Source organism: Phycodurus eques, chromosome 14, assembly GCF_024500275.1.
Source record: "Phycodurus eques isolate BA_2022a chromosome 14, UOR_Pequ_1.1, whole genome shotgun sequence".
NCBI lineage: Eukaryota > Metazoa > Chordata > Actinopteri > Syngnathiformes > Syngnathidae > Phycodurus > Phycodurus eques.
In genome coordinates this window covers 10,168,307-10,191,683 of record NC_084538.1, presented here as the reverse complement: position 1 = coordinate 10,191,683, position 23,377 = coordinate 10,168,307, and the positions used below count along the sequence as shown (strand labels likewise).

The 23,377-nt window shown below is 40.8% G+C and overlaps 1 protein-coding gene across 7 annotated transcripts; it reads left to right on the top strand.

Moving 5' to 3' along the window:
• Nucleotides 1-238: 238 nt before the first annotated feature.
• Nucleotides 239-22,577, top strand: rpap1 (RNA polymerase II associated protein 1). Of its 7 annotated transcripts, none has more exons than XM_061695945.1 (28): nucleotides 245-274; nucleotides 1,110-1,199; nucleotides 1,888-2,090; nucleotides 3,276-3,424; nucleotides 3,611-3,703; nucleotides 4,224-4,413; nucleotides 5,181-5,333; nucleotides 5,457-5,672; nucleotides 7,903-8,018; nucleotides 8,105-8,203; nucleotides 9,261-9,362; nucleotides 9,439-9,606; nucleotides 9,686-9,862; nucleotides 10,165-10,299; nucleotides 10,377-10,547; nucleotides 10,624-10,781; nucleotides 10,918-11,088; nucleotides 11,765-11,969; nucleotides 12,485-12,594; nucleotides 12,711-12,906; nucleotides 13,624-13,770; nucleotides 13,969-14,111; nucleotides 16,247-16,679; nucleotides 16,756-16,874; nucleotides 17,721-17,952; nucleotides 18,045-18,221; nucleotides 19,632-19,688; nucleotides 21,198-22,577. In XM_061695945.1, exons 2-28 carry the CDS (start codon nucleotides 1,189-1,191, stop codon nucleotides 21,351-21,353), a joined length of 4,287 nt encoding a protein of 1,428 aa, XP_061551929.1. In that variant the 5' UTR covers nucleotides 245-274; nucleotides 1,110-1,188; the 3' UTR covers nucleotides 21,354-22,577. The 7 variants fall into 7 exon arrangements, with proteins under 7 accessions (XP_061551931.1, XP_061551929.1, XP_061551927.1 ...); XM_061695946.1 differs by lacking the exon at nucleotides 245-274 and adding an exon at nucleotides 281-378; XM_061695947.1 differs by lacking the exon at nucleotides 1,110-1,199 and having other exon boundaries at nucleotides 239-274.
• Nucleotides 22,578-23,377: the final 800 nt, after the last annotated feature.

Here is a 23,377-nt window from a genome sequence, read left to right as displayed (position 1 = left end):
CCGACATCCTCAATCACACGGTTCCAACTGATGCAAAAAGGGAAGAAGTCGTGACGAAAATATGTCGGGTTACTTGATGTTAACACAAGGCGAACCTGCAAATCTTTTGGCAGCTCAGTAAACCAACGATGTCCCATATGGCCGCATTTATTATTATTTTTCACTAAAAAGCCCCTTCCGTTTTCCGAAGATGCCTTTATTTTGAAAGCGGGTTTCTTTGCATCACATCAAATCACTTCCGGGTTTTGCCAAGTCCGTCGTCGCCCAGCTAAAGGTTAGCTCACAGCGTTATGTCACATTTAAAACATCTCCGTTTTTTTGTTTGTAATGTAACGAGTTAGTTTTGATAAATATAACGAAATCGTTTTGTTTGAAGAGGTGAAAAAAACTGTTCTGTTCACTTTGTAGGATTCTGATATAAACTTCGTTATACGTAATAACAAAACTGCACTATCTAGCAAGGTTGTTGTTCGATTGATGTTTTAATTACTTTGTAGTCGTGGCTTGTTCAGTCCATACTATAATTTTACACGACAAAACTCACAGGATAACAGAAGCCCCCGAAACACTGGTTAACCTTTTTACAGAGGCATAGCTGTCATGTTTGTGCCGGCTATGAGTTTAATCAAAGTGTCAGATTGGTGAAGTAAGGTTGTCCAAATGGATAAATCCGCTTTAATTGGAAAAAATATCTAATGAGTTTAATTAGCATGTTAGGTTGATGAAATAAGGTTGTCCAAAGGGAGAAATCGGCTCATTCACTGCCAGCCTACCCAGTTAACATAGAAAATTGACTTCTAAAGCCGTCAATGGCAGTGAATGTGATTTAATTGTATATATCAAAGCGTCTATAGATCTGTACCTGAGTGCTACAGAAAATGGATGTAAGGTTGTAGTTTCAGCCAGCGCGGTTACTAGTGCCTATCATGTCTGCCTCACAGTTCTGAGGTTTGGGGATTTGAATCTCTGCTGCAGCCTTCCTGTGTGGCGTTTGCATGTTTTCCTTGTGCTTTAATGGGTTTTCTCCAGGTACTCTGGCTTCTTCCCACATTCCAGATGAATAACTGCTTGTCTATATGTGCTCTGTGATTAACTGGCAACCATACCAGGGTGTACCCAGAATCCTTGCCCAACGTCAGCTGGGATTGGTTCCAGCTCAACTGTGACCTTAAGAGGACAAGGAAATGGATGGATGAAAAGTATGCATCTGTCTTCTTGTTTCTGTGGCTCAGTTGGTAAAGCTGGTCGTCCAGTGATGGTTTAAAATCCGCCTCCGACCGTCCAAATCTCCTTGGGCAAGACACTTAATCCTGAATTGCTCCCAGTGGACCTGCATACACCCATAGGTGTATGCATGTGTGTGTGAATGTGAGCCTCTGTCAGGTGCTTTGGGCACCATGGTAAAGTGCTATATAAGTTCATTCTATTCATCATTTTTACCATTTTCTACTTTATTTTTTAAAATGGAGACTCAAGACAGACCTTTTTACTCAAGCGTTTAACTAATTATGACTACTACTATTCTGACTACCTTATACCCACTACTTGTGTTTTATCCTTACTTTTAGGTTGCTCCAATTTGATTGTACATCCCTTTTTAACTGATCTATTGGTATCCTTTGTTTCCATTACACATTTTTTAAAATATTGTTATTGATGGTCTTATCCTAGTTATCTTATTCAAGTCGTTTATCTTTTTTAAATTAAACCTCACTATAAATTGTAGTAAAAAATACTTGTTTTAATGTCATACGTGTCTGTTTCATCTTACTCTTATCTTACTGTATTGTCTTTGATTACCTGTTTTGTGAAGCACTTTCTGTTGTTTTTATAATGCATGAAAGGTGCTATCTGAATAAAGGATTGGCTGATGATTCCTTCCTCCAGAGGGATGCTGCAACGTCCCAAGCCAGGTGGCTCTGAGGAGGATCTCCTGAGAGAACAGGAGGAGTTCATCAAGTCTGGAGCTCTCTCCGCTGCCAGTGTGCTCCGCCGCCCCGACAAGAGACGAGGCGAGGTGGGAGGAGGCCCTGAGGAGGATCGGAATGGTTGCGATCCAGAAAGTCATAAGGATGTGGTCGCCGTAGAAGGTTATACCATTAAACTTGTAAACCACACAGTCAACAACAACAAATGTGGATTCATATAAACAACTGAACTGTAATTGTCACTGTCGAATAGCAACAGTATTGCTCAGATTCTTTTTCTTGGTCACGTCACACAAATGTAGCCACTTGTCAGTCTTAATTACCGGAGACAAATTCCTTGTGTGTTTTTTGGACATACTTGGCAAATAAAGATGATTCTGATTCTGATTAATGTCCCCAAAATTAGGCGTTAGGAAATTATTGTAAAGAACAGAATTCAAATAATTTTAAGAGATGTTTATTTATACATTTTAATTTTGCAATTGTTCTATATTAAATACAAAATGCACGTTGGAAAGAACAATCAGTGCAGAGTTTCCACTTCAAATAAAACCACTACAAAATAAAACACTTCTGTAAAAATGGTGGCTGTGTATTTGTTTCAACTAGAGTTGGGGGGGAGGTGTTTGTTTGAAGTGAGGCCTTAATTTGTGCACACGTTTTCAGAATAATATTAAACAATATTACCGATTTACTGTATTACAATATCAGGCTTTCTTGTGTGGGCTTGCTCCGGTAGGCCGGAGCAAGCCCACTCTCAAAAACATCAAAATTAGCTTAATTGAAAACTTAAATTATCCTTAGGTGTGGGTGTGAATGGTTCTTTGTCTATACATGCTGGCAACTAGTCCAGGCTGTACCCCCAGCTCTTGTCTGAAGTCAGCTGGGATAGGATCCATCTCACCTGCGACACCAATGAGGACAAGCGCTATAGAAAATGTATGGCTGGATGGATATTTCAATATATGTCAAGTGAAACTGCGGTGTAAAACTAAATTGACTCCACCCCTTAATTCATCTGTGGAGCTGTTAAAGTACCTTGGTAGGTGCTCCTATTTCGGTTAACAACAGAGTTCAAATGGTCTCAGTACTTAACTCTTTAATGTCCATGGGTGAATGATGGCCTCTGTGATCTGAGACAATTACAGTTACTTAGGGAGAATAATGTAGCGTGTGATTGAGGGGAGGCATTCAATAAAGTTGACAACACACCCAGGACACTGTGTCTAATGGCTACTAATTGAGGAAATGTAACGATTATAAGAGATTTTATTCACACACATTCATTCCACAATTAAATCACTGCTCTGTATTAAATGGAAAATATACTATGCTTTTTTCCCCCAGATCTTCCGGACCAGCTTCCATCCCTGACACCAGTGCCTCCTAAGAAGTCCCGCTTCAAAAACAGCCGCGTCACCTTCGAGGACGAGGATGCGGGGGACAGGCTGGACAGACATGACACTCACATCAGCGCAGTTCTCTCCAAGATTGTTGTATGTTCCCTTAAATCATAATTTCCCCTAAAATCTGGCTTTATTACTAGAATTAGGAATGATTAAATATTTCTTGTGAGATCCAGTTAGGAGAAAGCACACAGAAAATTGTTGAGTTGAGTTGTTTTTCTTTTTGTGTGGTTTCATTAATGACTCTGTGTGACTATTGTTTTTGTTTCTTTGAAGGAACGAGACACCAGCTCCATTCCAATATCACTACCGGAATTTACATGCATGGCGTTCCCCAAAGCATTGCATCGCTCAGCAAACAGCACTCAGGTAAAGCTACGCGAAAATAATCGACTTAACCCTTTATTGCTCAGTGACTGTTTTTCTTAATGTCTTTATGTCTCAAAAGTGTTCTCTGTCTGTTGTCGTACTAGAGCGGCTCCAACTACCGGAGAAAAATTCCTTGTGTTTTTTGGACATACTTGGGAAAATAAAGATGATTCGGATTTGTGCCACTGATGTACTCCTTGAAAGTACTCTCCCCCCCCCCCCCCCCCCAAAAAAAAGAAAGCTATCAAATAGAATTTCTGCAAGTTAGTAAAACATAAGCACAGTCACCTACTGGTTTGCACATCTGCGATTAGCTTGACCAGTCTAGGGTGTACCCTGCCTCTTGCCCAAAGTCAGCTGTGCTATCGAAAATAGAAGAAATGATAGAAGAGATAAAAACTATACATGTGAATGTTCAGGTTAGAATAATGTCTTGGCCTATGTATACATATGTAATTAATACAGTTTTAAAAAAAAAAATGTATGAGCCTTAAATGTGCATTTCTCTCACCTTTTCAAGCAGGTGCCTATGTCTGCTGCGGGTGGGAAAAAGAGCATTTTTGCTCAACAGATTGCGGCTCAGAGACTAAAAGAGGGAAAGGCTCCATTACACTTTACATCTCGAGCTACACAGAAACACAAACCCATGGAGCAGAAGCTTCCTCTTCAGAGGCCTATGGAAGTAGATATGTCTTATCACACTGGAGACCGTAAGTAGTCGTCCTTACTTGAAAATATCATGTTTTCAAATACTGTATATTGGGTCTGGAATTACCTTAAATAAAACTGATACCGCCATTATTAGTAGGAAACACCACCTGCACATTAGACATGGCACCTGTAAAGCTGACGTCCAGGTGGAGTTTAAAGAGAAAGTGCGGTTATATGCAGGACCGATTATGCCTGAGCAAAAGCTGCAGACATTTCAACAAAGTACTGGGGATTGGAAAAACAGAAGACGATGGTACAGGGGTCGAGTGGTTAGCACACGTGCCTGACAGTTCTCAGGTTGGAGGTTCAAATCTGGGCTTGCATGTTCTCCCTGTGCTTGTGTGCTCTGGGTACTTAGGCGTCCTCCCACAGTCCAAAAACATTCTAGTTAGGTTAGGTTCATTGAAGGCTCTAAATAGCCTATGGGTGTGAATGTGCATGTGAATGTTTTTTTTGTTTTTGTTTATGTGCCTTACGATTGGCTCGTGACGAGTTCAGGGTGTAGCCTGCTTTTCTGCCGAAGTCAGCTGGGATAGGCTCCATCTCACCCTACCCAACCCTAGTGAGGTTATTTGTATTAATTTATTAATACATACTGTATTTTAATGTTTTTTTCAAATGCTGCTATTTAATTATTATATAATGATATTTAATATATATAAACATTTTCCTCCTCTTTACCCTTCTGCTAATACTATATGACAAAATACAGTACACTTTGAAATCCTTACAGTAGCTCATACATGGTATTCTTCCTCACCTCCAGTGTCAAGTTCAAGGCTTGTGTCTGGTGAAGGACTCGGATGTCCTGATAGTTCAGAGGAGACCAGGAGAATCCACGGGGAAAACCAGGAGAAGATCCTGGCAATGTCCCAGTCTGAAATACTGGAGGAACAGGAGAGGCTCTTATCTCAGCTCGGTAGGGATTTGCATCCGTCGCTGGTGTGACATGACATGATCTCTAACGAAGCCAGTGCACACAAGCCTTTCTTTTTCCATTATGTTGGTCCCCTTGTTCAAAACAATTATTTCTGCATGCCAGATCCAAGGCTGGTGGAGTTTGTTCGATCCCGCAGAGCTGAGAGCGCCTCGGCTTCTCCCTCCTCATGCGAACACCCAGAGGGCAAAAGCAGCAAGGAAAGTGTTTATCTCAGTTCAGACTGCAACAGTGGTGCTGCACCCTTTCCAAATCCCAAAGAAGTGGAAATGAAAGAAGAGGCGGAAGAAGAGGAACTGTTGCCCCGATCTGCCATGATTGGTATGATTTTGAAAAACAAACCTTATCACTGCCTTTTACCTTCTCGGTTGCTTTTGGCTGGTGGAGATCCAAATGAATCAGATGCACTCAAGTTATATTAATATCGCACTTCACTTTGTAAACATTGCTGAGCTTGAGAAATCCTTTAATCAGTCTTAATTCTTGGCGCTCCAGATGAGACACTGGACTCTGTCCCACTCTGTTGAAAAAGTACATCCAATTAGATGCCTGCCAGCTTTCTCCATCTTCATCCCAGACATTGTCTGTCCCATTAATTGTCTCAAAGATATAGCTTTAGCCACAGTCAAGTTACTAATTGATTGTTGTGACTCAAAAAGAAAGATCACACACGGCTCAAGATGAAAACGTAGCAAATCTAGCAGCTCCAGCAATAAGTAGATATTTAACTTTGTTAGCAATGTGTTAAATTACAAAATATATTTATTGATTAATAAAATAATCTTGGCTTTGGCCTTTCTATGTGGAATTTGTATGTTCTTCTCATACGTGAGTAAATTACAAAATATATTTATTGATTAATAAAATAATCTTGGCTTTGGCCTTTCTATGTGGAATTTGTATGTTCTTCTCATACGTGTGTGGACTCTTTAGGGTACTTCGACTTCCCACATTCCAATTCATGCATGTCAGGCTCATTGAGGACTGAAATTGTCCATAGGTGTAAACGTAAGTGTAAATGGTTGTTTGTTTATATGTGCCCTACGATTGGTTGGCGACCAGTCTAGAATGTACCCGCCTCCTGCTTAAGGTCAGCTGGCGTAGGCTCACCCGTGACCTTAATGAGGACAAGTGCTGTAGAAAATGATGGATGGATGAAAATATGTGTATTGTGAATAACTTTTTTTTGGGGGGGGGGGGGGGTTGTTACTAATTTACAGTACATATAATGACTTTGTATATTCACAATATAACAAATGTAATACTCTAAGCATTCATTCTAAATGTGATATTCACTGGGTTGTAGAAAGAAAATTCAAGGTCTCAAGATGGCATGAAGTTTAATAAGGCATGTTTTTGAAATTGGTAGAGTCGTCGTCTGCTGGACATAAGAGGAATTCCACTTCATCCATCCATACATTTTCCGTACCGCTTCTCCTCACTAGGGTCGCAGGCGTGCTGGCGCCTATCCCAGTTAACTCCGGCAAGAGGCGGGGTACACCCTGAACTGATCGCCAGCCAATCGCAGGGCACATATAAACAAACAACCATTCACACTCACATTCACACCTACGGGCAATTTCAAGTTTTCAATTACTTCGGGTTTGTTGTGAAGCTAAAATCTGCGATTTCTGGCACCCCTTAAATTGAGCATTACAACAAAGCTTTCATTGCTTTGATGACATAGGCTAAATGCTTGTCCGGCTGGCTTCCTCCTCCTTCCAACCCTGCATGTTTTGTCCTTTCTCACTTGCTCAGTTAACCTGCGCGCTCTCCATATATGGGCCTGCTTGTTCGTAGGTAAAATACGTCATTTCCGCAATGTCATTTTAGAGCGCCACCAAGTGATCCAATGCGGGAAGGTATAGGATAGTCACTAAAAAAATATAGCAAGATGTATCAGAACCTGATATGCATAATCAGGATTTTTCATCTACTCTTGTAGTGGCTTGAGTGAAAATTATTATTATTATTTTATTTATTTTTTTAAACAAAAAATAGTTGTGGATTATAGATTTAACTTCAGAAATTCCTTTAAATTTTTTTGTTCTTCCTCATTTCTCTCTCTCTCTCTCTCTCTCTGTCTCTCCTGTTTTTCCTCATTTCTCTCTCTCTGTTTCTCTCGCTCTCTCTCTCGGCCATTTTGCTTCTCTGCTCATTCTCTCCCCAAGCATCCATGCCATAATGATATAACTTAAGTGGGCTGATTCTGCAGCATGGGCGAATTCCATGCATAAAGCTAAACACCGGCTTTACTTTGTTCGATTAGCTGGAAAGTCACTCTCCCCACTCTTTGCATTGTGGTTACACTTAGCCCTGATGAAAGTGTTGCTCATGGCTCAAATGAAGAGGTTCTTGTACTGGATTTCAATTGAACAATTCCATTTGCCATAGCAATTTACAGAGCCATTAAGTCACTTGTCATTAGGCTCAAAATAATGAGCAGTTACTATCTGTCTTTATGTAATAAATAACTTACATCCTTGTGTTGAGGCACAATGGCAAATTAGCTATAATTGATTACATTTGATGTTTTTTTTTGTTTAACTAGAGAATAATCTGCCACTGAAACCTCAGAAGGAATGGGTGCACATGGATAAACTGGAGGCCGAGAAGCTGGAGTGGATGGGGGACATGCCTGCACCCAGAAAAACTCGAACCAAACGGGTTAGAAGAGCATCCATCCACTAGAATTAACTCAAGTTGGACACTCTGATAACCTGAGAAAATACAGTGGATTTTTTGTCGTTTAGGCGATGCAGGCCCGTTTTGATTTTAACGGAAATTTAATCCCTCCCACGGAGGATTTGCCCGCCCACCTGGGCCTGCACCACCATGGAGACGAGCCTGAGGTATCTAAGCGATGCGTCCTTTTATTAATTATTATCAATAACAGTGTATATACATCTGTACAGTGTTATTTTGTCTTTATACCCACAGCATGCTACTTTATTTACTTTTTATTTTTCATTCACTTTATGTATTGTTAAAGATTACAAACGCTAGTATATACCGTACTAACAACACAGAAAGTTAAGAGGAATCATCTTTATTGTCATAAACATGCATGCATGCACACAACATTTGTTCTCAGCATTTTACACATCACAGTGAACACACACACACTTGTTAGTGGAACACACTGGATCAGGGGGCAACTTAAGTGAGCAGTTTGGGGTATCGGTGTCTTGCTCAAGAATACCTCAGCTGTTTGTCCGGGAGATGTTGGTGGATGATCTGGTCAGGGTCTTGAACTTAGGACCCCACGGTGGCAGGCGATGGTCTTAGGTACACTTGCACAATACAATTCAATTCATTTCAGTCATAAGCTCTCAGTGGGGGTCAATAAACAAACTCAGTTTAACCTGGAGGTATTGGTGTAATCATCTTCAACGTAAATCAGTGCAAAAATCTCACATTGTATCAAAATGGCTTTTAAAGAGAATAATCGGCTTTGTTTGACAATGTCAGAAAATTATTTAGCTAACAATATTACTGGGGTCTGTATAATATTCATTCATCTATTTTCTATACTGCTTGTTCTCATTAGGGTCTCGGCTGAGCTGTAGACTATCCAGTTTGGGCGACGCAGTCAATCACAGGGCACATATAGGCAAAAAATATTCACGCTCACATTTACATCTATGTACTATTTAGTCTTCATGTTTTTGCATGTGGGACGAAGCTGGAGGATCTGGAAAACCCCCCAAACCTTTAACCTAAGCTCCAAACTTCTCTGATTGTGATGTACTGCAGTGCACAACTGAGCATTACTATTCCAGTTCTTGCAGTGTATCTCATTACATTGGGTGCAGTTGGACCTAATGTTATGACCGCATCAAAATCAGGTACCTTTTGCTGTTCACTCCTTAGCTGACTCATTCAGTGTTTTTGTTTTTGTCACGCCAGCGTGCAGGTTACTCCCTAAAGGAGCTTTTCCTTCTGTCTCGAAGTCAGCTCATCCAACAGAGGAGTTTGTCCCTTAGCACCCTCGGCAATATCCTTTCAAAGGTACACAAACATGCACGAGTCTCAGGCCCGTCAACGGTGTGTGTATGCATTACTCATGTATTTGCACGTCGCACAGGCCCGCGCTGGGAACTACCATTCAACCCTGAAAGGCAGTGTACTAGCCACTCTGCTCGATGCCGGCCTGCTCTTCCTGCTTCGCTTTGCGCTGGATGATGGCGTGGAGGGAGTGATGGCCGCTGCCGTGCATGCACTCAGAGCACTTCTGGTGTGCACAGAGGATGAAGTAAGACTATAGTCCTCCAAGCGGCACAACTAATTTGATGGACAAATATTTACACAAAGATTTGCTTCTTGGTTGTCAGGAGTGTTTGGACCTCACCTTCCACTGGTTTCGTGGTCTGGCCGCCTTCCCCCTGCTGCCATCTCAGGAGGAAGAGGAAGATGATGATGAAGGGTTGGATGAAAGTTTAAAAGAGACTGTCAAAGAGAGGGAGGAGAGGAAGACTGATCATGACGTAGCAGGGCAGGATGTTGTCAAGGTGATTTTAGCATTGCATCTAGCAGCATTGGCTCTTACGTTCATACATTCAAGTGGGCCAAAAATATGGTATGCTGGAGAAATGCTGTTCCCCTTTCTGGGCACTGCCAAGCTGCCATTGAGGAAAACCCCAAACTTCCCAGGGACACAACAATGCTGTCGTCTTACGATTTGTGTATTTATGTGGCATGTAATGATCAGTCAAAATGAATGTAGACTATCAATATTAAGGTTTAGATAAGAATCAAATTAATAAAATACTTCTCTGCTTATTCTTTCTGATCATGGTGTGTTTTGTTTCAGGGTCTCCTGAGAATGAAACTTCTCCCCAGATTACGTTACATCCTTGAGGTTGTCCGACCCTCCCCCCGGGTTGTTCAGGATATTCTGGAGGTCCTGACCCGTATTGCCAGACACTCATCATCATCTGCCACTCAGGTAGCCACCCAGTATCACCTTATTAATAGCCTTTATTCCTCTTATCAGATCTTATTTTGGACATATTGTTCTCTTAGGTGTTGGACTGTCCTCGCTTGATGGAGACGGTGATGTCAGAGTTCCTTCCCACTTCTTGGACAGTGTCATCTTTTTCCCTCCCTCTGTCTGTTTATGGACTTCCCCTTGCTTGTGCCATGAAGCTCTTAAGGGTTTTGGCTACTTCTGGCAGACATGCATGTGCCAGACTGGTAAGTGTTGTTTGTAAACTCACATTGCTTATGTTTAATGTGCTTCAGTAATTGTTGTTGTTGTTCTTTTCAACAGCTCAACTCTGTGGGTGTGAGGGAGCGTCTGTCTCGTCTGCTCAGTCCTGAGCCCAGTGAGCTCCTGTTGGAGCCGCACGAGACCATCAGGATTACCACAGAAGCCTACAGGATGTGGGCTGTGGCAGCTGGCTATGGCCAGGCCTGCGACTTGTACATGTACGTAACATTTTGAAGATTTTTACTGCCGAAGAGAGCATGTTTGGTCACCAAGGAAACAAATACTTGATTTGTCCTCATCTCATCGGACTGTAATGACTAACTGTCCTATTCTGTGATTGGTGCTGTTCCACAGAGAGTTGTATCCAGCCTTACTGACGGCATTGCAGTCAGTTCGTAGAACGCTGGCTCCCTCTGACCCTCTGCTGCATCTGCAGCTCCAGAGGGTTTTGGCTCTGCTTGCTCTGCTTACTCAGGTCACACACACTGCAGGTTGCCACCAGGAACTGCAGGCTGGCATGGTCAGGTAAAAAAAAGAAAAAGACTTGCATTAAACTAGTCATCAACAGCATATTCTTCAGAGATTCCATGTGATTGATGAGAGTGACTGAGCCAAATAGCAATTAAAAAATGAAATGAAGACTAAAATGTTGTTTAATGCATCACAGAATATCGTAACATTCCTGAAATAAAATTTAGGCTGGAGTGGTATCGGGGATGACATCAGAATAATTTGATTGGGCACCTTGATCCTTTGGTAACTGTAATATACAATACAGTATACAATATAATGCCAAAGTAACAGTCTGTTAACCACTGTTCATGAATGATTAACACCAAGGTAAGATATAATTTTTTAAAATGTTCTAACCTCACAAATGACAAAAAAGACATAGCTAAAGTCTTTAACAGTTACGTGCAGGCTCACAGTCAAGGTTATATCATATATTTCCTTCATTGTATGACTGAAAGTAATACAGTACATAGTAAAAAGTAAAGTAGCAATTGCTTTTTGAAAGTACGTCGCTTTAGCATTTTTTTGGGGGGCGTCATTAAATGAAAGCTATGAATGTTGACTCATACAGTTTTGCAAATCTCCCATCTAGTGTTCATGTTACTCACAGGCCTCATTATTTATTTAGTGCTATATTTTTTATTTTTTATGTTTAATCTACCTTTGGTCTTTCTGTTCTTCTTTCAAGTTCTTCAGGAAAGGAATGTCCTCCTCCTCCTCCTCCTCCTCCGGTGTCATGGGGTCATGTCACAGGATTGCCAGCATCACTGTTGGGCCATTTGAAGAGTTTTACGAAGGGTCTTGATAATCCGCTGGAGAGAGAGGGCAGTCTGTCACTAATGCCAGCTTACCTGATGTTCTTTGAGGCCTTCTACCATCAGCTCTCCAAACAGGTTCTCTTCTACTGTTATTATTGGGCGGCTATGGCTCAGTTGGTAGAGCGGGTTGTCCGGTGACTGAAGGTCACTGGTTCAATTCCCAGCTACGACTGTCCGCATGTCAAAGTGTCCTTGACCAAGACACTGAACCCTAATTTGCTCCCAGTGGGCCTGGCAGCGCCTTGCATGGCAGCAGTCGCCCATTAGTGTATGAAAGTGTGTGTGAGTGGGTGAATGTGAGGCTTCAAGAAGCGCTTTGGGCACTGATGGTGTAGATAAAGCGCTATATAAGGTCAGCCCATTTACCATTCTATCTATTGTCTCTTACCAGTGGCTTTGTAGGCTGAAAACTTTTGAACAAGATGTTGGTGCATACTTTAAGAGCGCCAGGCGTACGTTAAAATACACATGCAATCATCCAGTCCATCAGCCGCAAACAGATAGTGATCACTGCTGTTCCTGTGGAGTTTAGATCAAACCCAAAATATTATTTTAGTATTTACAGCTTTCTGTGTGTGTCTTTTCCTCAGAACTGTTTCAAGCCAGTGGAAGCTCTTCACGAACTGGAGCAGCTGACATCAGAGGTTCTTCTTCCCCTGCTGTCCCACAGTGTTGTGCAAGACCTGATAAAGAACCTCAAGTATGTTTGAGTTGTTGTGAAGCCCGTAATTTCCATATAATTACTATTCTCCCAATAAACCTCTTAAAAAAACAAGTTCTTGTTTTTTTTTTTTTTTTTTTTTTTTTTTTAAACAGGTCCTTCTCAGTAGTATGTAATGTCCTGTCTGGTCACGTGGGTCCAGACACCTCTCCCAGCCTCCCTGGTTTGGCCTGCCCAGGATGGAGGAACCGTCCAGGCTTGATGTCTCCCTCCTCTCCCTTCCCTCTCCTCACAAGCCTGACGCTCCTCTTGGAAACTATCACGGGCATCCACAAAGGCCTCACATGCAAGGTTTGTCATGTAGAAGAGCTGCAATCACTGCAAAGTCACTACGTTAGGTATGCTCACACAGCACAAAAGGTCTGCCATAAGTTCTAGTTATATGAAGTGTGGGAGGGACACGCTAGTTTAACAACTCATTGTCGATACTGTATTAGGAGATGAGACTATATTTTAACTTGCCATCTTCTACTTTTTCAGTACAAGGGGTCCTCGGTTTAGGACAGAGTTTCGTACCTACGGAGGTGCCATAACCCCAATTTGTTGTAAATCACAACGCGCAATTTCCTATGTGTCAATCACTAACTAATTATGACTACTGACTACTACTGAACTAATTATGACTACTGACGCAGTAGTCATAATTACGGTAAATATTTGTATGAAAAACACTTCTAGGCCATAAATATAAAACAATCAAACGAAATCCAGTACATACGGTGGTAACTGAGCATGCTTTTTTGTGCTGCATGACGACATATTTGTACACTGCACAAAAGTAGTTCATTGTGTGATGTTCGTAACCTCTATATGTCATAGGTCATGACGGTACTGTCATAAACGGAGGAGCCCCTGTATTTTGTTAGCAGAAATTACATCATGGTAAAAACTTATGTATTTGAAAAGTCTAGCTCTAACTCATTGTTGTGCAAATGTGTTTACGATTATTTTAGTTTGTTTCTATATTGTGCTTACATTTTACTTAATCCAATCGCAACGCATCTCTAGTTCACTGGCCTCCTTGCATCAGAGCCTGTGATTGGTTACATGCAAAGTATCAGTCAGGCCACTCCCACCCTGTCTCATACCTGGTCCTGGCTCCTCCGTCACGAACACCACCTCATCTACCTGCTGCTGCGCTTGGCATATAGATCGGTAGGTTCCTACTGTTAGTTTTAGTGTTAACCTAAAAAACATATCTATTATGACGCATGTTTGGTTAGTGTTAAACTAAAAAAACATATCTATTATGACACATGTTTGGGCTGGTTTAAGTTCCCATTCTGTGTGCAAATACACCTGATGTGATATTTAAATCTGTTATGTCATTATCAAGCTGTTTTCTTACAACAGGTTTCCATTGAGACACAAGTGGCAAAGCATGCCCCGCTCTACCACCAGGTGGCGCTAGTTCTTCTCCCATGGTTATTGCCTGGCAGCGAGCACCTTGCTCATGACCTGCTCTCAACCATCATCTTTAGCAAAGACTTCATATCGTGAGTTTTCAAAAGTTTTGCCTTTACTTTCGGTTTTGTGTACATCTAACCAAAAGAGCACTAAATCTTGCTTTTGACATTTGCGGTATTTGTAACACAATGCTCTCTTTGTGGAGACTTCCTTTAGGTACTGCATACAAAATATAATGTAATTTTACAAATTAGATTAAGCCTCATGTATTCAAAATTTCATCAAACCAGCAGATGTTCTTAACTTATTTTTGCCTTCCTTAAAATGAGTCATGTACAATCCCAATTCCAATGAAGTTGGGACGTTGTGTTAAACATAAATAAAAACAGAATACAATGATTTTCAAATCATGTTCAACCTATATTTAATTGAATACACTACAAAGACAAGATATTTAATGTTCAAACTGATAAACTTTATTGTGTTTAGCAAATAATCATTAACTTTGAATTTTATGGCTGCAACAAGTTCCAAAAAAGCTGGGACAGGTGGCAAAAAAGACTGAGAAAGTTGAGGAATGGTCATCAAACACCTGTTTGGAACATCCCACAGGTGAACAGGCTAATTGGGAACAGGTGGGTGCCATGATTGGGTATAAAAGGAGCTTCCCTGAATTGCTCAGTCATTCACAAGCAAAGATGGGGCGAGGTTCACCTCTTTGTGAAAAAGTACGTGAGAAAATAGTCCAACAGTTTAATGACAATGTTCCTCAACGTACAATTGCAAGGAATTTAGGGATTTCATCATCTACGGTCCATAATATCATCAAAAGGTTCAAAGAATCTGGTGAAATCACTGCATACAAGCGGCAAGGCCGAAAACCGACATTGAATGCCCGTGACCTTCGATCCCTCAGGCGGCACTGCATCAAAAACCGACATCAACGTGTAAAGGATATCACCACATGGGCTCAGGAACACTTAAGAAAACCAATGTCAGTAAGTAATGTTCGGCACTACATCCGTAAGTGCAACTTGAAACGCTACTATGCAAAGCCATTTGTCAACAACACCCAGAAACGCCGCCGACTTCTATGGGCCCAATTTGAAATGTGGACGAGTCCACATTTCAAATTGTTTTTGGAAATTGTGGACGTTGTGTCCTACGGGCCAAAGAGGAAAAGAACCATCTGGACTACTATGGACGCAAAGTTCAAAAGCCAGCATCTGTGATGGTATGGGGCTGTTTTAGTGCCAAGGGCAGGGGTAATTTACACATCTGTGAAGGCACCATTAACGCTGAAAGGTACATACAGGTTTTGGAGAAACATATGCTGCCATCCAAGCAACGTCTTTTTCATGAACGCCCCTGGTTATTTCAGCAAGACAATGGCAAACCACATTCTGCACGTTTTACAACAGTGTGGCTTTATAGTAAAAGAGTGCGGGTACTAGACTGGCCTGCCTGCAGTCCAGACCTGTCTCCCATTGAAAATGTGTGGCGCATTATGAAGCATAAAATACGACAACGGAGACCCCGGACAGTTGAACAGCTGAAGCTGTACATCAAGCAAGAATGGGAATTCCACCTTCAAAGCGTCAACAATTAGTGTCCTCAGTTCCCAAATGTTTATTGAATGTTGTTAAAAGAAAAGGTGACGTAAAACAGTGGTAAACATGACCCTGTCCCAGCTTTTTTAGAAAGTGTTACAGCCATAAAATTCAAAGTTAATGATTATTTGCTAAAAACCATCAGGTTTTTCAGTTTGAACATTAAATATCTTGTCTTTGTAGTGTATTCAATTAAATATAGGTCGAACATGATTTGCAAATCACTGTATTCTGTTTTTATTTACATTTTAACACAATGTCCCAACTTCATTGGAATTGGGGTTGTATAACAGGTCTCGTTTGTTTACAGCGCTAGATATGTTTCAACCTCTCACTTGGTTTTATAATCAAAAAAATAATGATCCAGTTTTTCAGCAAAATAATGACAAGCATCCAAAACAAAATCAAATTAGTGAACCCTTTTGATTTTGTAATTCCTCTCCCATGACTCATCTCATGACCTCTCAGATGAATTGGACTGTGAAACATGGTAGAAAGTTTACATAAAGGAAATTAAGCTAAATCAGCATATTACATGTGTTAACAATGTCTGCAACATCAAATAGACATTCTAATTCCATCTATATCACAACTTCCTGCTAATACTATTTTAGTGAAAGCCATAGTGGCGGTCCAGAGGCCATCGAGCTTGGTGAACTGAAGCTCCATGAGGAAACTAGCCATCACACCTCTCCTTCGCTCCAAAGCGTGGGAGCTCTCCTGAGAGAAGCCTGCGCCAACCTGCCCTCCATCCGGGGCTGCTTCCTCACTCACCTTGCCCACCTGGAGTCGTCTGTGCTGGTGTCCCAGGATGCCGTTTTAGGCCGAAACCCCTGGATCAAATCCCACCTCCTCCCAGAACTAACGGGACCCACCCTGCCGTCGGACTGGCCTTTCCTTCCACTCGTCAGCTTGTATGAGACAACTGGGGTGTCTGGTGGTGGAGGTCTCTCTGTGGAGGAACTCCCCCAGGGAGCTCTGCTGGCAGTCACCCAATGTTTGCAGTGGTTAGTGGTGCTGGAGGTATGGAGGGAGGAAGCCCTGAAGGTACATAGACCTCTTGCTTCTCTTACTATTTTTAAGGCAAACATATTTCTAAAAACTTGAATTTGATATCTCTTAGATAATTACTCCAGTTGCAAAGCTGGCTCGGCTGTCCTGTGTGTTCCTGTGTTCCAGCGATTTGTTCCTGGAGAGACCGGTTCAGAAACTGACCTGGGCTCTGTTCCGGCTACTATCTAGGTTTGATTAAAACAACTATACTTAAGTAAAAACATTTTATTGATACAGGGGGTCCTCTGTTTACGACTCCCGCTCTCAGTTACCCCTGTGCTTACTGTTTTTCATTTGATTGGTATATATTTATGGCCAAGTATTTTTTTTCATTTTCATTTTTCATTTCATTTATTGTAATTAGGAATTTATTACTGCGTTAGCATACGTTAGTGATTAAGTGACGATGGCATTTTTCGACTTGCGTACAAATTCGGGTTACACCGTAAGAATTTAAACCGAGGCTCAAGGATTCAAGTAGCCAACAATAATGTAAACTGACAATCCACAATCATGTCAGCTTGCACATGATCATTTTCAAGACAATACTCACATGGTCCAGTACAGTACACAAACAAAGCATTTACTAATTTTGAGATCTAATGTGTTGGTTATCTCGTGTAGTTAAATAAGGGAGTCCAAATATCGTATTGTCTGTACGATACAGTCCCGTTCCATCCCGCTACAAAGTACAACAATCACCTTGTTAAGTGAATACTACTATTACAATGTCACCCAAAACTGAGCATTGTCATTTTTGAATATTTGATACATAATGTTGGTATAATTATAATACTGGGTTATGATATGTGATTGTTATAATATTGTACAGCTTATATAGTCATATTCTGTTTGATTTATTATTTATTTTTGAAAAATGTTACACATCATATACACATTTAATTATTTATTTGAAAATGCATTTTTACTTCTGCGCTTGTTACTCACTGCTCACTATTTGAAGAATTCTGATAATTATCTCCTCTAGAGAAAAATGACAAAGACCTTATTAAACCACACTTTTCTTGTGTACAGGCCATCAAAACTGGAATCTTTAGACCTCAACATCCCCCCTCCAGGTCTGGCCTCCTTCCAGGATTTGTATTGCGCCCTCTTGGCTCAGTACGAGGCCGTGTCCTTCGGAGACCGCCTCTTTGGATGCTGGATTCTGTTGCCCCTGCAGAGGAAGTACAGTGCCACCATGAGGTTGGCTGTGTTTGGGGAACATGTGGGCATTCTGAGGTCATTGGGTGTCACCCAAGAACAGGTGACCAGCCTTATTGTTCGAAATTTGCAGTCTCTGTTCGTTATTGTATGCGTCTTTAATACATTTTTGTTGTTGTACCTCTATAATGGAAGCTTGCCATCCCCATGGAGCGGTTCACTTCTCCCCCTGAAGACTCCCTTCCTCTTGTACGCCTCTACTTCCGCTCTCTTGTTACCGGGAACGCGAAGCCTTCCTGGTGTCCCTTCCTTTATGTGGTGGCTCTGGCTCATGTCAACGCTTTTGTCTTCTCTCAGGATGCTGCGGCGCAGGTATCTTACCATCAAACCAAGTTTTAAACGGCTTGGATACAGCACATATTTATTTGATTATAGATTTAACAAGAAAAGTCCCTTTTTAAAAGCTAACTTTCGCATACAATGGTGCATTGATATAATAGTGTCTTAACTTATGAGCTTTTTGAGCTATAAGCCGTTGCTTGACAATTTATTTTCCTTTTGAGTTACAAGCAAGATTTGAGTCACACGAAATGGGGGAAAAAATGCCATATATGTTCTTGCTGCTCTTACCGTGTGCGGGGCACTCGAGATGACCAACACAGGACACCACACACACGAGAATTTACATCCATCCATCCATTTTCTGAGCCGCTTCTCCTCACTAGGGTCGTGGGCGTGCTGGAGCCTATCCCAGCTATCATCGGGCAGGAGGCGGGGTACACCCTGAACTGGTTGCCAGCCAATCGCAGGGCACATAGAGACAAACAACCATTCGCACTCACAGTCATGCGTACGGGCAATTTAGAGTCTCCAATTAATGCATGTTTTTGGGATGTGGGAGGAAACCGGAGTGCCCGGAGAAAACCCACGCAGGCACGGGGAGAACATGCGAACTCCACACAGGCGGGCACGGGGATTGAACCCCGCACCTCAGAACTGTGAGGCTGACGCTCTAACCAGTCGGCCACCGTGCCGCCCGAGAATTTACAGTCCTAGAAATTGAACAGGTTTAACATTTATGATCGTCAGCCCGAACCGTTTTCCGAGCAGCTCGGGAGGGAAACATCACTCTTAACACACCCCACATCAGGGGATAATTGCTTAGGAAAGTCTATTCGAAATGTATGACAGTTGGTCCTTTTTGATAAAATGATCAAATTAGTCACGATTATCAGTATGTGTGTACCCACCCTGCTTTAAGGTCCTGGATTGCGGACCTTCACTCACTGTTCAAGCCACATCCTCTCGCATGTGCAAAGATTTAGCGGCCAGATGGATTGGACTGCAGGCTTATAACTGCATGGAATTGGTGACAGTATATGTGGCTCTGGTTTGGTTTTTATGCTAAATTATGTGCATATATTGTGAAGATCAGGACAGCATATCTTGATCTATCTTACTGTTACACTTTGTCTTAATGTGACCTATTTTGTGGTTTTTAAGAGGCCACTGTGTGCTTAAAAGGTAGTTTAATAGCTTGTTTGAACAAATCCTCAATATCCATTCAACTAGCCACCTCTCTTCCATACTGCTTATCCTCACTTAGGTCGCAGGTGAAGTTCCGGGGGTACCACACTTAGTACTTTGTTTCTATATTACATTTCATAGTGGTGAGGCTGCCATCATTCCTGCGTGCAGATGGGGAGATTATGAAAAACACTTGAGGCATGCGGTGCACCAACACTGGAGCCTTTTGATCTTATTTCCCTTCATCCTTTCCAGGCGCTTGAAGCAGCACGACACAACATGATGAGAAAAATCTACTACATGATGGATGAGGTACTTTTTTTTCTGCATATAATCACACTTTTCATATTCCTCTTCGCTTGCACACGCGCTCCGAGGTACAGTGGGTACGGAAAGTATTCAGACTCCTTAAAATTTTCACTCTTTGTTATATTGCAGCCATTTGATAAAATCATTTAAGTTCATTTTTTCCCTCATTAATGTACAAACAGCACCTCATATTGACGGGAAAAAAACCGGAATATTTTGCTTCTACCCATATGATCAAAACATGAAGTATTATCTGCATTTTGTTAGTTTTTTCAAAGAATTATTGTAAAGTTAAGCACTTATTTGACCACCTAATACTTTGTTTTTATTTACTTGCGCTTCTTTTAAAATTCACAGCCCTACTTTTATTTAGTAAATTAGAAAACACACAGTTGTGCTCATATGTTTGATTGCCGGCAGAATTTGTAAGATGTGTACAGTTCTTTAAAGAAAACATGAAGGAACCGGTGAAACACATTTAATTTTATTTTAATGGAATTCAAATTCAACTGTCAAGCATTTCAGAAAAGCATTATCATTAAACATAACAATAAAGAAATGAATGGTGGTGGTTGTTCAGTCATCAGTCGTACTTATTTATAAAAAAAAAATAATAATTCACAAATTCTGCCTGGGTATGTAAACTTAAGCTTACACTTAAACTTAATGTAAGCACTACTGTACATATATGCAGTCATACATACCCCTGTAATATCGGACTGAAAGTGGAGGCTACACCTGTTTCATAACCACTAGGTGGCAGTGGCATACATTTTATAAAATGTGAAAGTTTTTTCATTTTCGCCTATACCTATGTATAATGCGCACTATTGACTTTAGAATATTTTTTTTCTAAAGTCAATAGTGCGCAATAGTGGGGGTGCGCATTATACACGAGAAATTACGGTAATATGTTCCCTTTTACGAGGAGAACGTGAGAGAAGTATGTCCATGACGACATTACGTAAATTCATTATAACTCACCATGTGGGTTGTCACCTAAGTTGCAGTACAATATGAGGTTGTATTTAAAATGTTACATGTTAATTTCTTTTTCCACTTGCATGACAAGTAAGAATGTTAAAGAGTGAGATGCCGAAGGTGCATCGGCGAGGTAAATAACGTGACGCTTTTGTCAATCAGACTCAAATGTTTTATTATCAATATGAATTTAAAATTGCCTATTGAGTTACAAGAACGGTTTAGGGTAGTACAAGTTTGACACAGGGAAAGATGGTTTCTTTTTCTAAAGAGAAAATAACAAATCGCTTTCCATCTTTCACATTCATGAAGTAAAAACGTTTTATGATTTGCCGTACATTTTCTTTTTGTTTTTACTTTTAAGTCTTTGTTTTAATTATTTTTCTCCTACATTTGACTTCCAGTAATCTTACTCTCACTTCTAAGAAATCTTTTTAAAAAAAAATATATATTTTTTAGTTATTTTTAGTTATTTTTTCACAGCACAACTTGCTTTGCTCTTCACTTCTGCCGTCTTTGTTTAAAACGCAGGTGTTAAAGAAGCACTTGCTGCTGTTCCGCCTGCCCAAACAGGACTCCCAGTTGGGCTTTGACATGTATAATCAGTTGCCTCCCATAAGAGCGAAGTATCTGGAGAGCATTGTGGGTCTGCAGAATGATGCCTGCTGTGAAGTCGAGGAGAGGTGAAGAGGACAAGGAGAACAGAGATAGAAGTGATCCCTCCCCCAAAAAATGACTTCAAATCAAGAATGGGCTTTGGCGCCCAATGCTGCTTGCTGTGATTTTGTCCCAATCATAACATTTACAGAAAAAGACAGGAACACTTCGATTTCTTAGCATCTCAATGAATAATTGAACTTGTTTGCAGGATTGCACACTCTACCTAACTTCTTTTTATAGAACACAGTGCATCCAAACTGAAAACAGTATGATGGATTTATAGTCTTATCTTCTTATTTGTAAAATGTTTGTTTGCTATAGCAGTACGTGAAATTGCAATGTGAGCTAAAAATTCCATCTCGTTCCTCAGTTTTAAGGAATTTGTGACCTTTTTGACAGGTTTGATAGAAGTGTTACTAATTCTCTTATGCACTGTGGTCATGTACGACCATGCATTTATTGTTGTTGGCATGCAGTTTGGTATCAAGACAAATCATACATACTTGGCAAATAAAGATGATTCAGATTCAGAGATTCAGATTCAGATCAAGACATTGCAGTCATACGCCACAGATGTCCACTGACACCAATGCAGTTTGGCTAATCAAATCTTTAATGAGAACTTTTCTGTAATTTTAATTGTGTTTAAACCCTCAACAAACAACCACCCACACTGTAGACTATGTCGTGGGGTTTAGACATTACAAGAATACGCTACGCCTTTATATCGTTGTGAACTAATTCCACTAAGATTGATGCCCTTGAATAACGGACTCAAGCCAAGCATGCGTACCAGACGGCAGCCAGTCACCAGATTTTAAAAATGCCCATGAGGGCAGGGTTTGTTTTCCACATGTACTCGCACATACCTGCTTGGCTCTGTTTTAAAGCTCATGTCATGGGAAGGAGTCCAACGGCACGCAAGCAACTTTTCTGCAACCCATAAAACGTCCCATAAAACATCCCATAATATGTTTCTCTACTTGAGGCTTACATTGGATTTGTGAAGAGCACTTGTCTGGGAATTTTCCAGTGCCAACAACACTTTAGTTAATAAACTGTTCCCCTCAACAGGATACAAGGTTTTTGAATACCAGAACAGTGTGAAGCTTTAGCTGAAAAAACGTGTCACATAATTTAGAGAGAAAATAAGTGAAAAATGATTTCAATTTGGCTGTAAAGAGGTGGGAATGAAACACGATCCTGTTTAGGATCTTTGTGGAGCCACAGCCAGAAATCACTTTGCATTTTTGTTTGACTGCAACTTCAAACGTCCCTCACTGGATGTTTTTGGAATAAAATTGGTTGAAACCCGGGACTGGTCACTGGGCACAAATAGACAAACAAGCATTCACACTCATGGACAATTTAGTCTTTCATAAGTCTACCTACCATACATGGTTTTGGAATGTGAGAGGAAGCCCACACAAGCATGGGGAGAACATGCGAGCTCCTCAAAGGAGGCCCTAAACTGACATTCAGACTTTGGACGTCTGAACTAGACGTGCTAACTAACCCCGAGGCTATATGTGTTGGCCCCATTAATGATAATCATTCTATATAGTAACAAAAATAGATCTTGCCATGGAGATCAACTTTTGTATAGTGCTAAAATACAATCCTTTTATCGATACAAACCAATAGATGTTCTACTTCATTACATTAGTACCTTACGAAGAGACTTAAGTCTGGACAGTTTTTCATTCAGTTCTAGAAAGTGCCCAAACTTTTAAAAGGTAGTGGAGAACTCTTGATGATTTATTCTTGAAAGTTACATGTTGTTTGAGCAACATGTTTCATAGAATTGTGGGATTAAACATTGAACATCATACTAGATTATTTAGTAGTTAGACAACTATGAAGAAACTACACAACCCATTTTCTTAAAGCCTGAAAAAATAGTGGCAAATCGGCCAAGAAAAAAAATTCCCCTTTCATTTACATTGAATTTAGATTAAAAACAAGGCATTGGCTCGCCAGATTAAACACATTCTGCCACCTTCAGTAGGTTAATGGAGTGGACCAGCACTAACAGTTATGACATGATTTTC